A 21,754-nucleotide genomic window follows, 5' to 3' on the forward strand; every position below is an offset into this window, starting at 1 on the left:
TCCCCCTCCCCCCTTGGTCAGGTGTGCCCCACATTATTTTCCGTGCCAACCTTGCCGGTGCTCCCCCCCCAGACAAATATTCCTATATCCGCTTGCAGCTTCATGAGCTCCCTCTTGGGTACTGGGATTGGTAGTGTTTGAAGCAAGAATAAGAGCCGGGGGAGAATGTTCATTTTTACTGATGCAATGCGACCCCACCATGAAAGCCACCCCTTTTGCCATTTGGTCATATCCCCCCACACTTCTTTTAATAAAGGTATATAATTTAATTGATATAACTTATTGAGGTTCCGCGGGATCTGTATCCCTAGGTACCTAAAACTATCTTTAGCTACTTTAAATTTAAACACTTCTTTTATTCTTTCTTCTTCCACTTCTGGTATAGTGACCCCCATCACCTCGGACTTATCATAGTTCACCTTAAATCCCGATACCCAGCCATAATACTTCAGTTCTTTAATCAAAGCAGAAATTGTCGTCATTGGGGATGAGATATAAAATAAAATATCGTCCGCGAATAATGCAATCTTGTGCTCCTTACCCCCCCATCCGAACCCCCTGTATCTCTTGGATCAAGCGGATCCTCTGAGCAAATGGCTCTATGGCTACAGCGAATAATAATGGGGAGAGCGGACACCCCTGCCTGGTTCCCCGCTGAATATCAAAGTGCTCGGAGTATCCCCCATTGACTTTAATTTTTGCCACAGGGCGGGCGTACAATTTCTTCAAACAGCCTATAAGGCTTTTCCCCATCCCCATTTGTGCCATGCTTTCCCATAGAAACTCCCAATCCACTCTATCGAATGCTTTCTCTGCATCAATCGCTAGAAGTGTAAGGGAGTCCCCTCTCCTCTGGGCTCCCCACTTGATATTCAAAGTTCTACGAATGTTATCCGCTACTTGCCTATGGGGCACGAATCCCGCTTGGTCTTCATGAATCAAGAATGGTAAAAGCTTACCCAAGCGGTCCGCCATCACCTTGGCCAAAATCTTAACATCAATGTTCAACAGGGAGATCGACCTGTAGGAGTCGCATAAAGTTGGGTCCCTCCCTGGCTTGAGGAGCACTGTAATCCCCGCCGCATGCATACTTATAGGCATCTCTTCCCCCATAAAGCAGGCATTACCCACTCGTACCAGTAGGGGGGCCAATTCCTGTCTAAACACTTTGTAATATTTCCCTGTGTATCCATCTATTCCCGGCGCTTTCCCTCCTTTTAATCCCTTGATGACTCCTAACACTTCCTCCAATGTTATAGAGGCTTCTAAGTTCACCCTTTGGGCATCTGTTATTTTATTAAGACCCAAGTCCCTTATATAATTCCGCTTCTCTGCCAATGTTGCCCCTTCTTCTTTGGAGTACATTCATATAATATTTCACAAATTCGGCCCTAATATCCCCATCCTGATGCACCATACTTCCTCCCCCTCTTTTTAGTTTAGTTATCGTATTTTGTACCTGTCTGTGGCGTAATTTCCTAGCTAGCATATTACCTGCTTTATTGCTATATTCAAAGAATTTTTGTTGTAATAATTTCCGTTGGAATTACATCTTCCCAATTTGTAGTTTTTGCAATTCTGCTCTACACGACAATAATTCTCTGAACACTTGGGGATTCCCCTCTTCGTGGTGGAGCGCCTCACATTCTGCCAGCCTTTGGCGAATCAACATTTCCCGAATCCCTTGTTCCCTCTTTTTGTTGTGCCCCTTTTTTAATCAAGTGCCCCCGCACCACTGTTTTGAGGGCGTCCCATAGGGTCCCATCTGTTACTTCTGTATTGTCATTGAATTTCAAGTATTCCTTGATTATATCTTTTACTTCCTTACAATTTTCCTCAGTCTATCAAGGACTCATTAAGTCTCCATTGCCTTCCCCCTCTCTCCTTGCCCAACCCTCCCCCCCCCCCCCCCCCCCCACCATGATCCACACCGGGGCATGATCGGAGGCATGTATATTATCAATTTCGGACCCTTTGAGAGCTCCCCATAGTGAACGACTACCCCAAATCGCGTCTATCCTACCATATGTCTTTTGTGCGTGTGAGTAATGCGTGTAGGTTTTTTGCCCTGGGTGTTGCAACCTCCAGTAGTCCAGTAGGTCTAGTTCCCGCATTAGTTTGAGAAGTTTCCCTCTCGTGTATTTCGCCCCTTGCTCTTTTCCTATTGCGTGATCGAGCCCTGGTGCGGGGAAGTTAAAATCACCCCCCAATATTTTTTGACCCTTAACAAAAGGTACTAGACTTGTTCGTAATTTGGCGAAAAATTCCCCTTGTCCCTCATTTGTTGCGTAAATATTAATGAGTGTAACTAGGTGGCCCTTAATTGATCCTTTAATTGCCAGGCATCTACCATCCTTCCCCCTAAATTCCTGTTCCTTAGTGAATTGCAGGTTGTCTTTGATATATATAACCAGCCCCCCCAGATTTCCCCCCTTTGGGATTCGTGCATGGGTACCCCTCGCCCAGTACCCGGTTTCTTAACAATTTTTCATCCTTCTTTTGTATATGTGTCTCTTGTAACATTGCTATATCCCACTCCAGCCTACGTAGTTCTCGAAAAATAATACTTCTCTTCCCGGGACTGTTGAGACCATTCACATTCCAAGACCCTACCCTCAAAATCCCCCCCTTCCCCTCCCCCCCTTGCCCTCTGGCCCCCCCTCCCCCATCCCTACCCTTCCCCTTCAACTGACTATCCTCCCTTCTCGCCAGTTCCTCCCAAAGGAAGTGAGTCCCCGCCGAAAATATCCCCCGACATTAGACTCCTTCTTATTTCCCCCTCCCTCCCCAATCAAACCTCCCCTTCAATCCCGCAGCCTCAGTGATCTTTCATATTACTTTATAGTTCTATAGCTTAATTCGCTGTGTACGAAAACTTAAGTCCTCATGAATAGCTTATCTAGTATTACTCAGTCCACTCCTTCATCTTCGGATTCTCTCCGCCTTTCCTTCGCAATGTTAAGGTCCTTTTCTCCTCTGGTCTGGTTCCCTCCGGAGCTCTGGTCTTTCACAGGTGTCTGCTTGCGGTGCGGTGTTGAGCTCTCCCTATTTGGCAAGTCCTCACACCCCATTTCTCTCAGGGTCTTCCAGGCCCCTTTAGGTGATTGCAGCCTTCTGTGTGTGGTCCCGACTGTGACCTGGAGCCCAAATGGGTACATCCACTGGTATCTTAGACCCATCCGCTGCAAGTATTGAGTCACCTCTTTAAACTCCTTCCGTTTCTGAAGAGTGGTTCGGGCCAAATCTTGATAAATTTTTGGTTTACAGTTTTTCCAATTGAAGTCTCCCATTATGCGAGCTGCAATAATGTCTCGGGGTTGCCCGCCCCTCTGTGGCCCCAAGCTCCAGTGTGCTCTGTCCAGGACTGGTAGTTCTCTCTCCAGTTGGTCTTCTCCTCCAGGCCGCTCTTTAAGTATGTGTGCACTAATCTCCTGCACCACTTTCATGTCATCTCTAAATTGTTCTTCTTCTGGGATTCCTTTAAATCTGAGATTGCATCTCCGTGAACGATTTTCCAAATCTTCTACTGTTTGTTCCATATCTGATCTGAGCTGCTGCTCTTTCTTCAGTGCTGCCTGTAGTGTCTGCACCTCTTCCCGCAGCGTGTCTACTCGCTCCTCAGTCTCAGCCACCCGCAATCCAATGTCTTTCAGCTCCTCATGGAGCTCTGCCACGGATGACTGTATTCCCTTCCGGGTGGCTATCATTTCTGCTTTTAATTCTTTAAACCATCGTGCCACTTCATTTCTATCCAGATCTGTGCCGCTCACTGCTGATTCCTCGGGGTCCGAATCTGTTTCGGAATCTCCGGCCGCCATCTTGCCGCCTCGTGTGCCCGATCGCGATCCCGCGATCTTGATTGCCTCGCCTTTTTCACCCGTAAACTTGAACTTTGCAAGACTCTTTCGGGCTGCCATAAGTTTAGCTATCCTTCCGATATAAAGCTGCGGGTATTTCGCTCGATTTGGAGGGGTTTTATCTTATTTTAATTCCGTCAGGAGCGGAGCTCTCTCGTCAGGCGTCCATCCACCAGCGATGACGTCACTTCCTCCGTATATAATTTTCTATATCCTGCTGCGTTGCTGTCTGTTCTGATTGGTATAGCTGCACATAAAAATCCCTAAATTCTGCTTGTATATCCTCTGTTTGAGTGAAACTGACCCCTGTTCTGCTAGTGATACTCGAAATCCAGTTGCGCTGTGCTCTTTTGTTCAGCTTATATGCTAGCAACCTACTTGCCCTGTTTCCAAATTCATAGTGTTCTTGTTGGAGTTGCACAGCAATATCTGCCATCCGTATTTCATTTAATTGTTGTCTGATGTGCTGAATTTCGCGCCCTACCAAACTATTAGTTGGATCTCTTTTATGGTCACCCTCTAACTTTTCCAATGTTTTTCTAAGTGTTGCCCCTTGCTCTAATTTTTTTTTTGTTAAGGTATGCTTGCAGAGCTATTAATTGTCCTCTCAAGACCGCTTTTAGCCCTTCCCAGAGACTAATAGGTTGGACCCCTCCTGTATCAATTGACTATATTACATTAAATGATACAGGAGGGGTCCAACCTATTAGTCTGCGTTACGTTTTAGAACAGAAATATTTGTTAAGCAATTCCACCTTTTCGTTATTAGCTATATATTCCTCTTCACCTTTGAATCTCACAATGCTATTTTTGCACTTCCTCCTATTACTAACATATCTAAAAAATGTCATGTCCCTCCATTTTACTGTGTAGGCTATTTTTTCTTCCATTTGCATATTTGTTTTCCTGACTGCTTTACCAGCTTCTCTTCGCTTTTGCAGATATTGTCACCTGTCTTTCTCTTTCTGTGATCTCTTCTAGTTTATGAAGGCTAACCTCTTTTAACTTTTTGGTTACTACTTTTGAAACCCAAAGTGGCCATCTTTTCCTCTTTACTTTTATTTACTTTCTTTACAAAATGGTTTGCCTTACCCTTTAGTGTCCAATGTTCCCATAATAAGCCATATTGGAACAGATTGATGGGAACATTGGACACTAAAGGGTTAAAATAGCTCCTTTCTGTTTTGCTCACTGCTTTCCTTTCTTCCAGATGTTCCCATCCAGCTAGCAACTCTTTGAGGTAATCCCCCATCTTGACAAAGTTAGTTTTTATGAAGCCTAGAGCCTTCACTTTTGAATTAACCCTTTCCACACCTGTCAGTATTAAACCACACCATCTGGTGGTCACTGGAAGCCAGATGATCACTTGTTGTAACATCAGAAATGCTCTCCCCATTCATAAATGCTATGTCCAGTGTTCCCTATCCCACATGGGTTCCATTGCCAACTGCTGGAACAGTTCTTTCTGTAGAGAATCCAGGATCCTAGAAGACCCTTCAGTAGGGATACCCCAGTCAGCATCTGGCATATTAAAATCACCTATTTGTAGTACTTTCCCTTTCACAGCTTTATTTTGAAAGTTTTCAATTAAATCTGTCTACTTTTCTTACACAAGTTAACAGTTACACAGAAAGTCTTCCAGATTGAGCAGAGAATGGACAAAAATGAAACTGAAATTAAATCCTTAACAACATGTGGAAAGGAACATATCAAATATAGAAAATGTACAAACATCATTGATTTGAAAATAACCTTCGATTTATTAATTTTCCAAGGGTCACATTGGTGAGACCTTTGGAAATGTTAAAACGTTATTTAAAAGAAATACTGGGAATATCAGAAGATAACTTGCCTCCTTTCACTGAAGTGTATTATTTACCGAAGAAAGCATCAGATCAACTGCAAAATTCCCTTGATGTATCTGCTCGGTTGGACACTTCTGATTCAGATTTAGCCACGGTAGGTTCTTTGGTAGCAACCGTGACTTTGTTACCTGATAAACAAGAGTTATTTCGTATGTTCTTTAAGAATAGAGAGAAGTTATTTCTAGGTTTTAAAATTCAATTATTTCCTGATGTCTCAAGCGAAACTCAATGAATGCGCAAACAGTTCTTGATATTGAAGCCTGCAGTTTTGCAATTAGGGGGCACCTTTTTTTTAAGATTCTCTTGTAAATGTATAATTAAATATATTGCAGTTAAATATGTGTTCCGAGCCCTCTACCAAAACCCTCATTCACACCCTTGTCACTTCTCGTTTAGACTACTGCAATCTGCTTCTTGCTGGCCTCCCACTTAGTCACCTCTCCCCTCTCCAATCGGTTCAAAACTCTGCTGCCCATCTTATCTTCCGCCAGGGTCGCTTTACTCATACTACCCCTCTCCTCAAGTCGCTTCACTGGATCCCTATCCGTTTTCGCATCCTGTTCAAACTTCTTCTACTAACCTATAAATGTACTCACTCTGCTGCTCCCCAGTATCTCTCCACACTTGTCCTTCCCTACACCCCTTCCCGTGCACTCCGCTCCATGGATAAATCCTTCTTATCTGTTTCCTTCTCCATTATTGCCAACTCCAGACTTCGCGCCTTCTGTCTCACTGCACCCTACGCCTGGAATAAACCTCCTGAGCCCCTACGTATTGCCCCATCCGTGGCCACCTTTAAATCTAGACTGAAAGCCCACCTCTTTAACATTGCTTTTGACTCGTAACCACTTGTATCCACTCGCCTCCACCTACCCTTCTCTCCTCCTTCCTGTACACATTAATTGATTTGGTTACTTTATTTTTTGTCTATTAGATTGTAAGCTCTTTGAGCAGGGACTGTCTTTCTTCTATGTTTGTGCAGCGCTGCGTATGCCTTGTAGCGCTATAGAAATGCTAAATAGTAGTAGTAGTAGTAGTCTTGCATACTTATATACAGACCGACAGTTTCAAAAGTATATATCGGAGAAATGGAATGACTACATGCTAAATAATATCCAACAGGAAGATAGGTCAGAACTGTTTTGGTCTGCCTCCAAGGCCGTACTTAGAGGGGATGTTATTGCCTATGTTAGTTTAAAGAAAAAAACGTACGGCTGCTAGCATATTGCACCTGGAACAACAATTGAAAAAAGCCAAGCGAGCACATATCCAACGCCCCAGTGCACAGACCTTAGAAAATTTAAAAGCAACCCAAGTGTCACTCAAATACCCTATTGCATGAAAAAGAAACACGCTCTTTAATATACAGGAAATATAAGCTGCACAGATATGGTAATAAACTCGGAAGGATGTTAGCTCGGGTTATAAAAACCTGGGGAGGTCCTAGAACGATAGACGCACTTAAAGATAAATCGGGCAAGATTACAAATAACCCGGCAGAGAGAGCACATATTCTCAGCACACACTTTGCTTCTTTGTACAGCCGAGAGTCAGTGGCAGGCACACAAGAAATTGCACAATACCTGGCACAGGCTGACCTACCAATATTAACTGAGACAGAGGCCTTGAACGCCCCGTTGACACCCAGGGAGGTACAAGCCGCGATCAAAAAGTTAAAACTGCATTCAGCTTCTGGGCCCGATGTGTTCTCAGGGGAATACTACAAAATGCTACCGCCCAGGGCCATAGGGGCACTGCTTGCATATTTTGAAGATGTAATAGATGCTGGTACATTCCCACGTTATGCCAACACCACAACCATAACCTTAATGCCCAAACCGAACAAGCCAAAAGAACTGGCCGAGTGTTATAGACCGATATCTTTGCTGAATGTTGATACAAAATTAATAGCAAAGATACTGGCAGAATGGCTAGCACCCATCCTGCCCAGATTGGTTGGACCAGATCAAGCTGGCTTTGTTAGAACTCGACACTCAGTCTGAAATGTCAGGAAGCTACTGGTGGCGATGGCACAGTGTCAAGAGGAGGGAAGACCCGCTATGTTAAGTCTAGATGCCGAAAAGGCTTTTGACAGTCAGCTGGGACTTCCTTTTTCAAATGCTAACACATATGGGATTCAATGGTTGGTTTCAGAAGGCTATTAAAACATTATATGAACGCCCACGCGCAGCGGTAGTTACTAATGGCATATTGGCACCCGGGTTTGACATAGAGCGTGGGACACGACAGGGATGCCCACTGTCCCCTTTACTGTTTGTGCTGTCTTTAGAACCCTTACTTAAACACATACATAGCACCGGGGCAGTGAAGGGAGTGCAGGTAGTGGGACACCATATCAAGACTCTGGCATACGCAGATGACTTACTGGTGATCATCTCAGACATAAAACGATCGGTGGGACCGTTATTGACAATTTTGAAGGAGTATAGGCGAGTAGCCGGCTTTTCGTTGAATCTTGATAAATCCCAAGCCATGGGGGTAGGAGGGGATCCAAGGGTCCATGACACGGGGGGCTCCCCTTCCAACGGACGGATGGGGCGTTGAAATATCTAGAGGTATGGATACCAGCTGATTTGACGCAACTGTACACCAGTGGCGTAGGCAGACCTGACATTTTGGGTGGGCCCAGAGCTAATATGGGCGGGCACTAGGTGTGAGTAGCATACAGCAACATAAATCTTTTCCTCTCCTTCATATTACCTCTGGGTAGCGGACCTTATATAGAGTATTAAATGATTAGGAACATTAATCTCAAGGTATTTTTTGCAATTAGATGCCCATCTACAAGAGAAATTAGAGTTAATAGAGAGAAACAATTTCTCATTTAAAGGCAAATTAAGGACGTGGCATAATTCATTTTCTACCTCGAGGCCTTACTAAAAAAGGTTTAATTCTTTAAATACCTTGGGCAATACGTGTGGCTTTGCAGCCTCTGATCGTCCCATTGATTTTCCTACAGAACGCAAACCCAGGATGGCTGAACACGCTCCTCATTATAGGGAGCCAGTCCACGGGTGTGCAAGAATCTTTCTTGCCACCCCCCACCCCTACCCCTGCTGTGATCCCTCATCTGTACTTGCCTAAGTTGCCCTTAACTACTTCCTGCGCAGATCTAACGCAGAGAGATGTTAAGTGTCGCAGCTCCCCTGGTCGGGGGAATCTCCACCTGCACTCTACCTGCTTCCCAGCCTCGTGAAAGACAGGGAATCTCCATGCCACTGTGATATCAATGAGGATTCCCCCTCCTTGAGTGGACTAGATGGGCTGGCTGCTGGCTCACTTCCACTCCACTCCCGAAGTTGCAGCGGCCAATGGGCGGGCGTAAAAGCAGCAAGCAGCCAGGCTCGACTCTGTCCTTCGCTTCCTGCCCTCTCTCTGCGCCGTCCCGCCTTCCTCTGATGTCATTTCCTTTCGGGCGGGCGGAACGCTGAGAGGGCAGGAAGTGAAGGACGGAGTCGAGCCTGGCTGCTTTTACGCCCGCCCGCTCGCCGCTGCGGGCAAGAAGAGTCTTAGATTCAGTCCGTCGTTGTCATCATTGCAAAAGACTAGCTGGGCCTGGGCCGAGATTGGGTGGGCCTGGGCCCACACAGGCCCACCCATAGCTACGCCCCTGCTGTACACACAGAATATCCAGTTACTACTGAAAGACACAAGACAGAGGCTCTGCGGGTGGGAATCTCTCCCATTGAACTTACTGGGCAGAATAGCAGTATATAACATGTTTATAATCCCCAAGTGGCTATATGTATTCCAGATTTTGCCTTTGGTGTTAAAGCGCAGGGAGGAGAAAGTGCTACATAGCATGTTAAGACAATTTCTCTGGAAAGGGAAAGGGAAAAGAGCACGCCTGCCCCTCCAAACCTTGTACACACCGGTGGAGTATGGTGGGTTGGGATTAATTAGTATGAAGAACATTACTGTTGCCAGTGGTATGTGACACATCAACGAATGGTTCCGCTCCCAATCAAAGTTTTCTAACACCGAATTGGAATTATAACTTCTCCCAGAAGTGCACTTCAGTAACTGTTTGCACACAGCGGGAGGGGAGATACCAAATATACTAAAACTCACAGGAATAATGAGTTCTGCAAAGGCAACCTGGCAGTGGATTTGCCGGCTCCACCAATTTTCAACAAAAGTGACTCCATTCCTTTCTGTTGCACAGAACCCACAGTTTCAACCAGGCTGCCTTTACCCGGCCTTTATGAGCTGGAGGCGACGAGGGATAATATATCTTTTACATGTCTTGACACGGGAGGGGAAACAAATCCTTTCCAGAGTTGCAAGCAGAATACTCAATCCCCCTGAATGATGAGTTGCATCATACCCAACTGCAACATTATATTCGCACCCTCCCCTGGATAGACCTAACGGAAGATGTTCAAGAAGAATTGCCAGCGGCTTACTCGCTGGAGGCACAAGTACAGATTCCCCTGACTTTTCACCATTGCCACATCAAAGATACTCTTCCGGAAATAAACTATGGACAGTTAGCCCTAACTTGGAAAAAAGACCTGCAGTTCGACCTGACTGCAGAGGAGTTGAAAGAACACATAGTGTCCATCCGCAGGGTCACAGACTATTTGATACACTGGGAACTACAATACAAATTGGCCTTGCGGGTGTATATAGCCCCAAGAAGGGCATTTCACATGGGGCCCTCACCATGGGGGTCATGCCCTAAATGCGGGGCAGAAGGAACAACGCTAGGCCACATGGTGTGGTTCTGCGCCGGCATAAAGACATTCTGGAAGGCATTGGCAGCCCAAATATCTGGACAGTGGCAGGTGACATGGCAAGAGGATGCCAAGCTATTGTTTGGATGTTACAAACTTACATCTCCTAGCCCAAAGGGATTAAAAGCTTTCCTGAGGAAATCAATTATAATTGTAAAACAGTCAATCCTAGCCGAATGGACAACTAACAGACAACCTACACTTCAACAATGGAGATTACGTATAATTGATTTGATTCGTACAGAACGAGTAGCCATTAAAAACTTTTCATCAGCGAAGGGGGAGGAATGGCTGTGCTGTTGGAGCCCATTTCTGAGCACTATGACACCGGCTGCACGGAGTCGTTTACTGAACAGATGACTACATTAAGACTGCCCAGTTGGATATTTGAGACTGACAATGGGTGTATGAGGAACGGAGAAGGAATAAGAAAGGGAAGAGGCTTGGAGGGAGAAGGAAAGGAAAGGAAAGGGGGGAAGGGATATGGAGGGATAGAGGGGAGGGATGTTCGGTTAGTTGGGGAGAAAATAGTAAAAAAAAAGTTATTGAAATTAGATAACTGATGGATAATTGTGACCCATGTTGGGTGAGATGTCTCGTCAGAGTTATATGTACATGCTTTTGAAATTTTTTTGCCAATAAACAGATTTAAACATAAAAGTTGTTAGAGATAAGGGAGGGAGATATCTGTTGGTGGTTTTTTCATTTGCAGGACGGGTATATACAATAATAAATGTTTACGGATCTAACATGATCGGGGGGGGGGGATTCTTCTCCGAACTGGATCAGCTAGTTCAGAAAAACATAGAGGGCTCCCTAATTGTGGGAGGAGACTTTAATCTCACTCTACAATCCCACTTGGATAATTCCTCCAGCGGTGTATGCTATGGTCAAAAGGATAGAGCCAAGGTTGCAGGAATTTATTACACACTGCCATTTAATAGACTTATGGCGCCAGGTTAATCTGTTGGTGCGCAGTTATACATATTTCTCCACAGTCCACCAATCTTCTTCTAGGATTGATTTCTGGCTAGGGGAGGCCTCTATATTGGGGTTGATTGGACCCATCAGATATTGCCCCGCACCTGGTCAGATCACTCCCCAGTATTGATGCAACTGGTCTTACCTACACCCCGAGGGGAGAGGGAGAATTGGCGTCTGGACGATGCTCTTCTACAAGACCCGATCAATGTGGCTAGCCTGGAACAAAATATCAAAGACTACGTCCAGTTCAATGATAATGTGGAAGTCACGCCTATTATTCTTTGGGAAGGATTTAAAGCGGTCATGCGGGGCCATTTGATAGCATTAAAGGCACATATAAGGAAACAGCAATCAACTAGGGAAGCTGAACTCCGGAGGCAATTAGAGCAAGAGGAGGCTAGAATTTATCGGGATGGGCTTGGGCCGACATCAGATGTTCTAGACCGTATCCCCAAGCTTTGGAATCAAATATGTGATCTTGAGTTGGCGGATTTGTTGGAGAAGCTCTAGAAGGCCCGACAATCACATTATGAGTTTGGCAATAAAGCTAGTTGGCTTTTAGCCTGCAGGCTTAAGCAAAACACAACTCGTAGTGTGATTGTGAGCTTGAGAGATGAGGGAGGGGGGATTCATACAGATTCTGAATACATAGAATCTGCATTCAAGGATTATTATGAAATGCTATATACTAAGGGCGAAGAGGTAACAGCAGAAGATATGGAGAACTACCTAGAGGGCACAGAACTTCCCAGATTGGCTATAAGTGCTAACCAAGCGTTATCACTTCCCATTGAGCTAGAAGAGATCAATCAAACCATCAAGGGGCTTCCTACCGGAAAAGCCCCGGGACCCGATGGGTTTACCAATAAATTCTATAAGGCATTTGGGAGGCTACTGGCCCCATTATTGTTGAAACTGTTTAACTCCCTGGAGATTAGCTCGGGGCTCCCATCAGCATGGAACTTAGCTAGTATAACAGTTATCCCCAAACCGGGGAAAGACCCCCAAATCTGCGGGTCCTACAGGCCTATATCTCTCTTAGGGATAGATTACAAAATCTTTATGAAGATTCTAGCAACTCGGTTACAGAGATATCTGCCCTCCCTGGTCCATGAAGATCAGGCAGGATTTGTACATAGGAGACAGACATTTGATAACATACGTAGAGCCTTACATATGGTCTATCATGCACAAGACACGCACTCCCCCTTATGTATCCTGTTAGACGCTGAAAAGGTGTTTGATAGAGTGAGCTGGTCTTTCCTATTTGCAGTATTAGACAAAATGGGATTTTTGGAGTGATTTATTTACTGGCTTCAATTGATTTATAAGACCCCCATGGCCTCGATTTGTGTAAATGGAAAGCTCTCGGAGGCCTTCTTATTACACAGGGGGACACGGCAAGGTTGTGCGTTGTCTCCCATGCTCTTTGCTATAGTGATGGAACCACTGGCAGTGAAGATAAGGATACACCCTGACATTCGGGGACCATGGCTGGGAGGTTTGGAAACACGTGCTCTCCTTTTTGCAGATGATATATTGCTTATGCTGAGAGATCCCGAGACCGCCTTCCCGAGAGTACTTGAGGTGCTTCAGGCCTATGGGGCGCTTTCGGGCTTCAAGATTAATCTTGATAAATCTGAGGCGCTGGACATAAATATATCCACTGAGCAAAAAACACGATTACAACAAACATTTCCATATCGATGGGCATCACGATATATCCGATATTTAGGGGTTAACATCCCGAGACACATTGAAGAGCTTTTTCAGTTTAACTTCTCCGCTATAGTACAGCGGCTTTTTCAAGATTTATAAAGATGGGAGGGTCTGACATTGTCATGGATTGGGCGGATTAACGCAGTTAAAATGGTTATACTCCCTAGAATCTTATACCTCTTTATGGCATTACCTATTTCAGCTCCAGATAGCTTTTTACGGGGCCTCCAGAACAAAGTCTTCTCATTTATCTGGAAAAAAAGACCCCCACGGGTTAGGAGGGAAGTAATGTACCAGCCAAAGGAGCGAGGAGGGATGGGGGTCCCTTTCTTCTTATCGTATTTTCAGGCAGCGCTTCTTAGAGTGATAGCAACATGGCTCCAAGACACAGGGAAATTGTGGACAAAGATAGAGCAGGGATGGATGAGACCCTCTCCACTAAGGGCTATTCCCTGGCTGACTAAACAAGATTTAGGAGAGCTAATCAAGAAAAGCCCACACTTGATATGGTGGCCCTTATGTATCTGGGGTAAACTCCGAGAAAAGTTCTTCCTGGGGCGCATGTACTTTCGACATATGTTCCTTTGCTTTGCTCCCCAGTTTGGGCCGGGCACGCAAGACGTAGCTTACCGCACATGAGAGGACATGGGACTGAATGAATTAGCACAGATGTGGGTGGAGGATAAGATGGTACCCTTTGAAGAGCTGTGCAGGGAGCATGGGCTATCCCCCTTACAAGCTTTGCAGTACTAGCAAGTGCGAGATTTTATAAAGCGAAGGGCACAGGGGGAGCTCAGCTTACCTGAAACTAAGTTGGAGTGTGAGCTGATGGGAGCGGGGGGAAGGGGAAGCATATCGAGACTATATGCGGCTCTACTGTCATATAACAACCCGGTGGAACATTATTTGATTAAATGGGGAGCGACTTTAGGAGTGACGTATACATTCCCACAGTGGAAATTGGCATTCAGATCCTTGCTTAAAGTCTCGGTATCTAGTGCCATGGTTGAAAGTGGACATAAAATACTATTATTACTGGTACTATACCCCCCCCCCCCCCCAATCGCATGGCTAAGATGTTCCGGACAGGGTCGGCCCAGTGCTGGTGTCAGTGTGATGAAATAGGAGATATGTTTCGTATCTGGTTGACTTGTAAACATGCTCAGAACTATTGAGCAAGGATATTGAAATTTTTAAATGAGGTGACAGGGGTGAACTACCCAATGAAAATTGATCATTGCTTGTTGCACTTTAAGCCAGGGGGAGTCCAGAATTCCATACATGTATTTGTGGCGAGTAAGCTGGTCTTGGCAGCGGCCTGGAAACAGCCATCTCTCCCAGATCTCCAGGGAGTTACACGAAAGCTGGATTATATCTGCCTGCTATCAAAACTTACAGCTCTATGCACAGGATGTTTGTTGCAACATCAGAAAATCTGGAATCCTTATGAACAATGGTCATCCTCACTGAACACCTCTGACTAACAGTATGTGACAATATAATGGAAAAGGCTGAGTCAATAGAGTTACTTGGGGAGGGGCCGTGAACATACAAATTTGTTATGGATGGTTATTATATAGCACATTTGGTGTATTAGAAATGTTCTAATTGTCTTGGAGTTTATTACTGAAAACAATAAAAATAAATGGAAACAAAAAAAAAGAGGAGAAATGCAAGTGAGCTTGCAAGGAGAAATGCTTGTAATCCTGAAGTGCAGGTGACCCTGACTGGAGAAACACCCTTGTGTAAAGAAGCATTCCTGTATAAAGAAGCACAGCTGGTCTTGTTTTTTGTGAAGAGAAGCATCTCTGATCCTTCTTAGTTAATGCTATGAGGAGGAGAAGGAGTGCTGTTAGGTGCGCTACTTTATAGCTGGGGAGAAAAGCGTATCTGATGCTGTGAGGAGAAATGCAGCTGAAACTGTGAAGAGATGTGCAGGTAATGCAGAGAGAAAATGAGCAGCTGATGCTGAAAGGAGAGCATAGCTGATGCAATGAGGGGGAATGCCATTGATTCTGCGAGAAAAAGCACAGCTAATACTTATGTGGCTAAATGGAACTTAGGTTATGCACAGGAGCTTACAGATTAAATGGCAGTAAGGCTATAAGAGTAAAACTGAGTTATTTCCTTGAGAATAGGCAAAACTATTTCTGAGAGGAAAAGAGTAAAGCACAACCAAAAACTACACCACCACCTAGTAGGTGCAATACCTTGCCTGTCCTCAGTGATGAGCTTCTTGAATAAGTGATGGCTCCAGTGCCAAAAAAATTCTCAAGAGATAGGGAGAGGAAAAGAGTGAGGAGGAAAGAAGGGAGAACATGTTTTTTTCTAACAGGATTTGTTGGATTTTGTGCAGCTTCTATATGTGAAAACATGTAAGATGTGCAAGAAGAGAGGCCATAATTCTCCTAGAGAACCATCAAAATTAGTTGCCAACAAGAAGAACTGTGGAACCCACAAAAAGAGCAGAAACAAAAGACAAATGAGAAATGTGGAAGCTGAAAACAGGAGTCATCCTACACCTTCAGAAGTCCCTACACCTGATCACAAAAAGCTTTGTGAATGCTTTTTTCTCTCTGTCTTTCTCTCTCTTTTCTTTTTTTTTTTTTTATACAGAAACAATTCCAAGAGGAGGTCCACAAAGAATAGCCAGGCTGAGAGAGATAGGGTTGAATCGGCACCAAGCACAGCACAACAGAAACTACAAAGAAGATTCCCTATTTGTACAAAGCTGATAAAGTGGTCTAAGGAATGATGTTGGAGAAGTTACTGCACTTCTAGTTATCATAGAAGCATAGTTTCTTCTTAGTCATGCCTATGCGTTGGAAGTTGTTTCCACCTGTCATTTTATATGCCAGGTTCTCCTATGGTGGAGGTTCATGGTGACTGCTGTAATTTCTTTTCAAAGCAAATGTCTTGCAGACTCTTTATATATCCAAGGTCTTCAGCATTTCACTATCTGAAAGACTTCTCCATAGTATCAGGGGTTTTCACCCTTGTAGTATTGGCTATTCTTCCATCTCTGTATTTCATATGCTGTCTCAGTGGTAGCTGGGCTTAGGCTTCCTTCTTTCGATGTGGTATCATCCTCGCATATTGAATACTTTATAGCCTGACTTCTCAGCTGTATTTCGGTCTTGCAGTTTCAGTTGTCTTTACCCTTGTAGTATCATAGACTTTTAAGATCTCAGTATTTCTGACTCTTCAGGCTTCTAGTGGCCATAATGCTTCAATGTGTCCATAGCATTGGTCTCTCAGCATCTTCTCTGGTACATCATCTGTGCATCAATAGTGTTCCTCTTATACTTTAGCATTCTTTAAGTATTGCCTTCAGATTTCATAGGTGTTTGGTTTCATCTGTTGGAAGCTTCTACCCTATTTGTGAACTGCTTTGTTACATCTCAGAACTTCTGGATCAGTCTCCGGTAGGATAGTAAGGAAGGAGAAATTGTCTTACCTGATAATTTTCTTTCCTTGGTCCTACCAGAGCAATCCAGAAATCCACCTTTGTGGAGTCTTACATTACTTCATTTATGTATTGTTCTCCATTCCTTTCCATTCTACAATTCGTTTCACCTTTACATAGAGTGTTTTCTATGTTCATTTGAGCATTTCCACCTTCAGTAGAGGAACTCCATGTCAATACTATGCTTTTCCTTCTGCTTTTGTTGCACACCTCTGTTTACTGGAGTCCATATCTTCTCCTTCGCTTAACAATTTTTTTGTCCATACAATACAATAGAATTTCTTTTAGTTAAGGAGATCTCTGACACTATTCTACAGTGGTTTCTCCTTCAGCTGCTCAGTGTTCTGTCATATGCCTACTGTACCAGATCTCTGGTGCCTTATTGGTATGCATACAGTATAATTATGGTGCTTGACCTAACATTTGTATGTAACCTCGATTTGCTTTTGTCATTTCAAATACTGAGGTTCTATGGCTGTATGATACCCTTAAGGGGTAAATCATGAAGAACTACTGTTCATCCGCTGGACATAACCCCCATGTTCTGGACTACTACTACTTATCAATTTTGTAGCGCTACTAGATGTATGCAGTGTTATACACGGAACATGTAAGAGACCGTCCTTGCTTGACAGAGCTTACAATCTAATCAAGACAGACAAACAGAACAAATAAGGGACTGGTCTGGTAGGACTAAAGGAAAGAAAATGATCAGGTAAGACATCACCTATAGTCTAAGGGAGGGGGGGGGGGGGGGTCTTCATAGAAAGCAGGTTAATACAACCACACTCCCTGCCTTCCATTCTTGACCTGAATCACAGACCAGCTTTATTACAGACTGAGAAGCACAAGTTGCCACACCAGCAAGGGAACCACTGTACAGTTTTTTTCAAGGCTCCGGGAGATCAAAGTTTTTATCCATCCTTCATCCAATGATACCATTTCCGTGGATGCATTATTTTGCTATCTACAGAGAACTTCTATTACAGGTAAGCAACCTGTGCTATGTGATGGCCCACTCAGTATTTGAGCTGTTATGCAAGAAACTGGTTGGATTTCTGACTTGAGCTCCATAATTTAGCCTACCCAGAACCAAGTGTGTGGATAAAAGTATATGCATTTGTACCACACGAATACTTTTGCCTGTGTCGTCAGGCGGTGTCCTGAGAGTGTGTTTAGAACAGGAGAAAACAGATTCCATTTTTCAATGTACACAGATTATTTTTATTTAAGAATTTTCCATGCACAAAAAGGCACAAATATATATTGTAGGACCTAGTATCGACAGAGCCAATGAAAGCACAATCATGCATAAAGTTTACTTTGCTTATTGATACAATCCTTTCACAATTAAAAAGTACTTGTGATGTTTGCACCAGTGCAGGCAGTTTAATTGTTCCTGTTTTTATGAACAGTTTTTTTTATGTCTTGCTCTGATTCTTTGAGCTGGTCAGAGCTAGATGCACTGTAACAGTAGCACTTGTAGTTCTTATATTGAATGAAAGGAGAGGATAAGTATTGCTTTTTCAGTGAAATTTAGTGGTTAACAGTAGAGTAATATTGCAGTTGGTACTAGAGGAAATAGCTTCTTATGGGGGGGGGGGGCGCCGGGGGAATGCTGATGACTATCTCTGCAGAGAGGCAGATGATAAAAATTGTTGAACTGTGCAGATGGCTGTAGCAAATTTTACACAGTCTTACTTTGCTTCATCTGAAGTGTTGATTTTGTTAATAGGTGAAGCTTAGTGGAAAGACAGGTCAGTCGACAGACATAATTTGGGTTGATCGCAGTCTCCTAATTACAGCAACTGGAGAGACCGTCATTAGGTGAGTTTTTTGCCTGGCACTACTCTAGTGAATATTCCAGATTATCTGGTATTCAGTGTAACCTGAAACATCACATATTCTATGTATTTAGGTATATGTATGTGCAATTTACGTTAGAAAATACTTATTTCTTTTGAATGTTTTATATATTATTTTACTGATGACTGTAAAGCTGTACCAAATAGCATATGTTACTATTCAGCCAAATACAAATAATGGACATTTGAGCAGTATATTTTAATAAAACAAAAAAAGATGATTTAAAAAAAATCCATACTTTTTTTTAACGCAGTGCTGATTAAAAAATAAGGGGAGGGTGGGAATCAAAACTTCAAAAATCAATAAAATCTAATGTGTTAAGATGTCCTCACTTGAATTGCATAAAAACTTATGATTTACTATTTGTGATGTTTATTTACGATCTGAATTTCATTTAAAACATATTTATTTATATATGAGTGTACCCTTGCTCTGTGCAACAATAAACCTTTGAAGATATATATATATATTTTTATTCTTCGTGATCTGCTGGATTTGTTGCTCTCCTGGAACCGATCCCAGCCTCTCTTCCTTTTGTATAGAAAATGACCTTCCTCCTTAAGGCTAACGTTTCAAAATGCCATCTTCCATATCATCATGCTGATCAATCCATAGACTGGTGGGTTGTGTCCATCTACCAGCAGGTGGAGATAGAGAGCAAAGCTTTTGCCTCCCTATATGTGGTCATGTGCTGCCGGAAACTCCTCAGTATGTTCTCTATCTCAGCAGGTGGTGGTCACACACAGCAGCAGCTCTGGCTAGGTCTCCAAGCCTAATTTATAGGTTTTGTTGAGTACCTGGGGTTGAGGGCTCTTCTTGAGCAAGTGCAAACCTGGTGGTGCCAGGTCCCTCCTTTTCTCCCCCCTCCCGCTGGCTCCGTTGAAAAAAAAAAATTTTTGGACGTCCTTAAGGGCGTTTATTTAAATGTTTATTGCAGCTTCTCACTGGGACACCAGTTCGTTACAGCTCGGAGCGAGAAGCAGGTAATTTTTACATTTTTGTAGCGGGCAGGGGGTTCCCCGATCGGTCTCCACGTGGCCTATGGCGTCGGAGGACGAGGGCGCAAAGAATCGCTCCCCGGACCACGTGTGCGCTTCTAGCGGGGATGCGGGGGTCTTAAAGTCTGATTTGCCCTTGTTGGGTGTCAGTTTGGAGGCCGGTCAGTGTCCCGGTTCTTCCTCCGGTGCGGCGTTTTTTCCCGCCATAAACGCCCATGCCCCGCTGCTCGCCTCCGCCATCTTGGCCAGCCACTCTGCTAGGACGGCTTCTTCTTGGGCCGCCCTTGAGGTGGGAGACGTTAATTCTATGGCCGCCCTTGATTTGGGCGACGGCAAAAAAGCGGCCAAAGTTAAGCGCCGTTCTTCCCGCGCGGCTCCTTCGCGGAGTGTCGCGCCGGACGCCATTTTGGATGCAAAATGTTTCTCCCCCGCTCTTGCGAGCGCCGGTTGAGGGTGCGTCTAGGGTTGTGGCCCAGGCTGCTGAAGTGCACAGTCTGGGGTGTTTCTCCCCCGACTTCATTTTGCTGCTGCATCAGGCCTTCCTTATGCAAAACGCTGCCCCGGCTCCCTTGTCCGATAAAGGGGTTGAGGCCCCCGGAAGTAAACGCCCTCGGGTGGATTTCCAGGCCTTAGAGGACTCTGTCACCTCTGATGTAGATGAGAGCAGCGTATCTGGGTTCTCCCAACGGTCCTTTGGGGATTCCTTGGAGGAGACGGATTCCCGCTCGGATGGAGCGGATGACCCCTCTGCAGCGTGGATTTTTCGCTCAGAGGACTTGCCCAACCTGTTAGTGCAGGCCATGAGCATTTTGAAGATTTCCTCTCCGGAGGAAGTCTCTCCCTCAGCTCCTGTTGGCTCCGCCATTATGCTGGGGACGAAGCGCCCGCCTAGAACCTTCCACGTGCATGATGCCATGCACACCTTGATTTCGGCTCAATGGGATGTCCCGGAAGCGAGCCTCAAAGTGGCTAGGGCTATGTCCCGCCTCTATCCTCTGCCTGAAAGTGAACGGGAGGCCTTTTTTTGGCCTACCGTGGATTCTTTAATCACTGCGGTGACTAAGAAAACGGCGTTGCCGGTGGACGGTGGCATGGCCCTAAAGGACGCCCAAGACAGAAGATTGGAGGCGGCCTTAAGGTCGTCCTTCGAGGCGGCTGCTTTAAGTTTGCAGGCCTCAGTTTGCGGCTCCTATGTGGCCAGGGCGTGCCTGACGATTGTGCAGCGGGCTTCCCCCTCGGATCCTTCCTTGAGGGCTGATTGGCCGGCACTGGAATCGGGTTTGGCTTATTTGGCAGACTTGCTGTATGATGTCTTGAGAGCCTCGGCTAAAGGTATGGCTCAGACAGTCTCTGCGCGGCGGTGGCTTTGGCTGAAGCATTGGTCTTCTGACCACGCCTCTAAGTCCCGCCTGGCTAAGTTGCCTTTTAAAGGCAAGCTGCTCTTTGGGGTCGAGCTGGACAAAATTGTGACCGATCTCGGCACGTCTAAGGGCAAGAGGTTACCAGAGGTCAGGGCTTGGGCCAGTGCTCGCCCCGGTAACTCCAGAGGACGGTTTCAGGAAGCCCGTCGGTACCACCCGGGCAAGTCGGGCTCCTCTGCCCCCTCTTCCTTCAAAAGGAACTTCTCCCCCAAGCAGCATTCCTTTCGCAGAGACCGCCGTCCCGGAGGTGCGCCCTCCGGTCCTCCCCCAGGGTCTCGTACCCAATGACGGGGCCCTGGTCCATGGCCCAGTGCAGATTGGAGGACGCCTGTCCTCGTTTCTGGGCGAGTGGACCAGGGTAACTTCTGACGCTTGGGTGCTGGAAGTCATCAGAGACGGCTACAAGCTAGAGTTCTGCCGACCCTTAAGAGACGGGTTTGTACTCTCTCCCTGCAAGTCTCCGGTCAAAGCTGTGGCAGTGCAGCAGACTTTGGACAATCTGATCCACCTGGGTGCGGTCGTTCCGGTGCCAGAAAATCAGCTTGGCAAGGGACGTTACTCCATTTACTTTGTGGTACCAAAGAAAGGAGGTTCTGTATGGCCTATCCTCGACCTCAAAGGGGTCAATCGGGCCTTGAAAGTTCGGCACTTTCGCATGGAGACTCTCCGCTCTGTTATAGCGGCAGTGAAGGCAGGGGAGTTCCTGGCATCCTTGGACATCAAGGAAGCGTATTTGCATATTCCCATCTGGCCTCCTCAACGCTTTCTGCGTTTTGCAGTCCTGGGCCGACACTTCCAGTTCAGAGCCCTCCCGTTCGGGT

At 45.2% G+C, this 21,754-nt stretch overlaps 1 protein-coding gene across 1 annotated transcript in view; it reads left to right on the plus strand.

The window, feature by feature from the left end:
• Window positions 1-21,754, plus strand: part of IFT140 (intraflagellar transport 140) — a 681,938-nt gene that overhangs the window by 137,426 nt on the left and 522,758 nt on the right. The window contains exon 7 of the mRNA XM_030212528.1: window positions 18,384-18,475. Within this exon, the coding sequence (XP_030068388.1) occupies window positions 18,384-18,475 (92 nt within the window). The remainder of the gene's footprint in view (window positions 1-18,383; window positions 18,476-21,754) is intronic.

Source organism: Microcaecilia unicolor, chromosome 8, assembly GCF_901765095.1.
Source record: "Microcaecilia unicolor chromosome 8, aMicUni1.1, whole genome shotgun sequence".
NCBI lineage: Eukaryota > Metazoa > Chordata > Amphibia > Gymnophiona > Siphonopidae > Microcaecilia > Microcaecilia unicolor.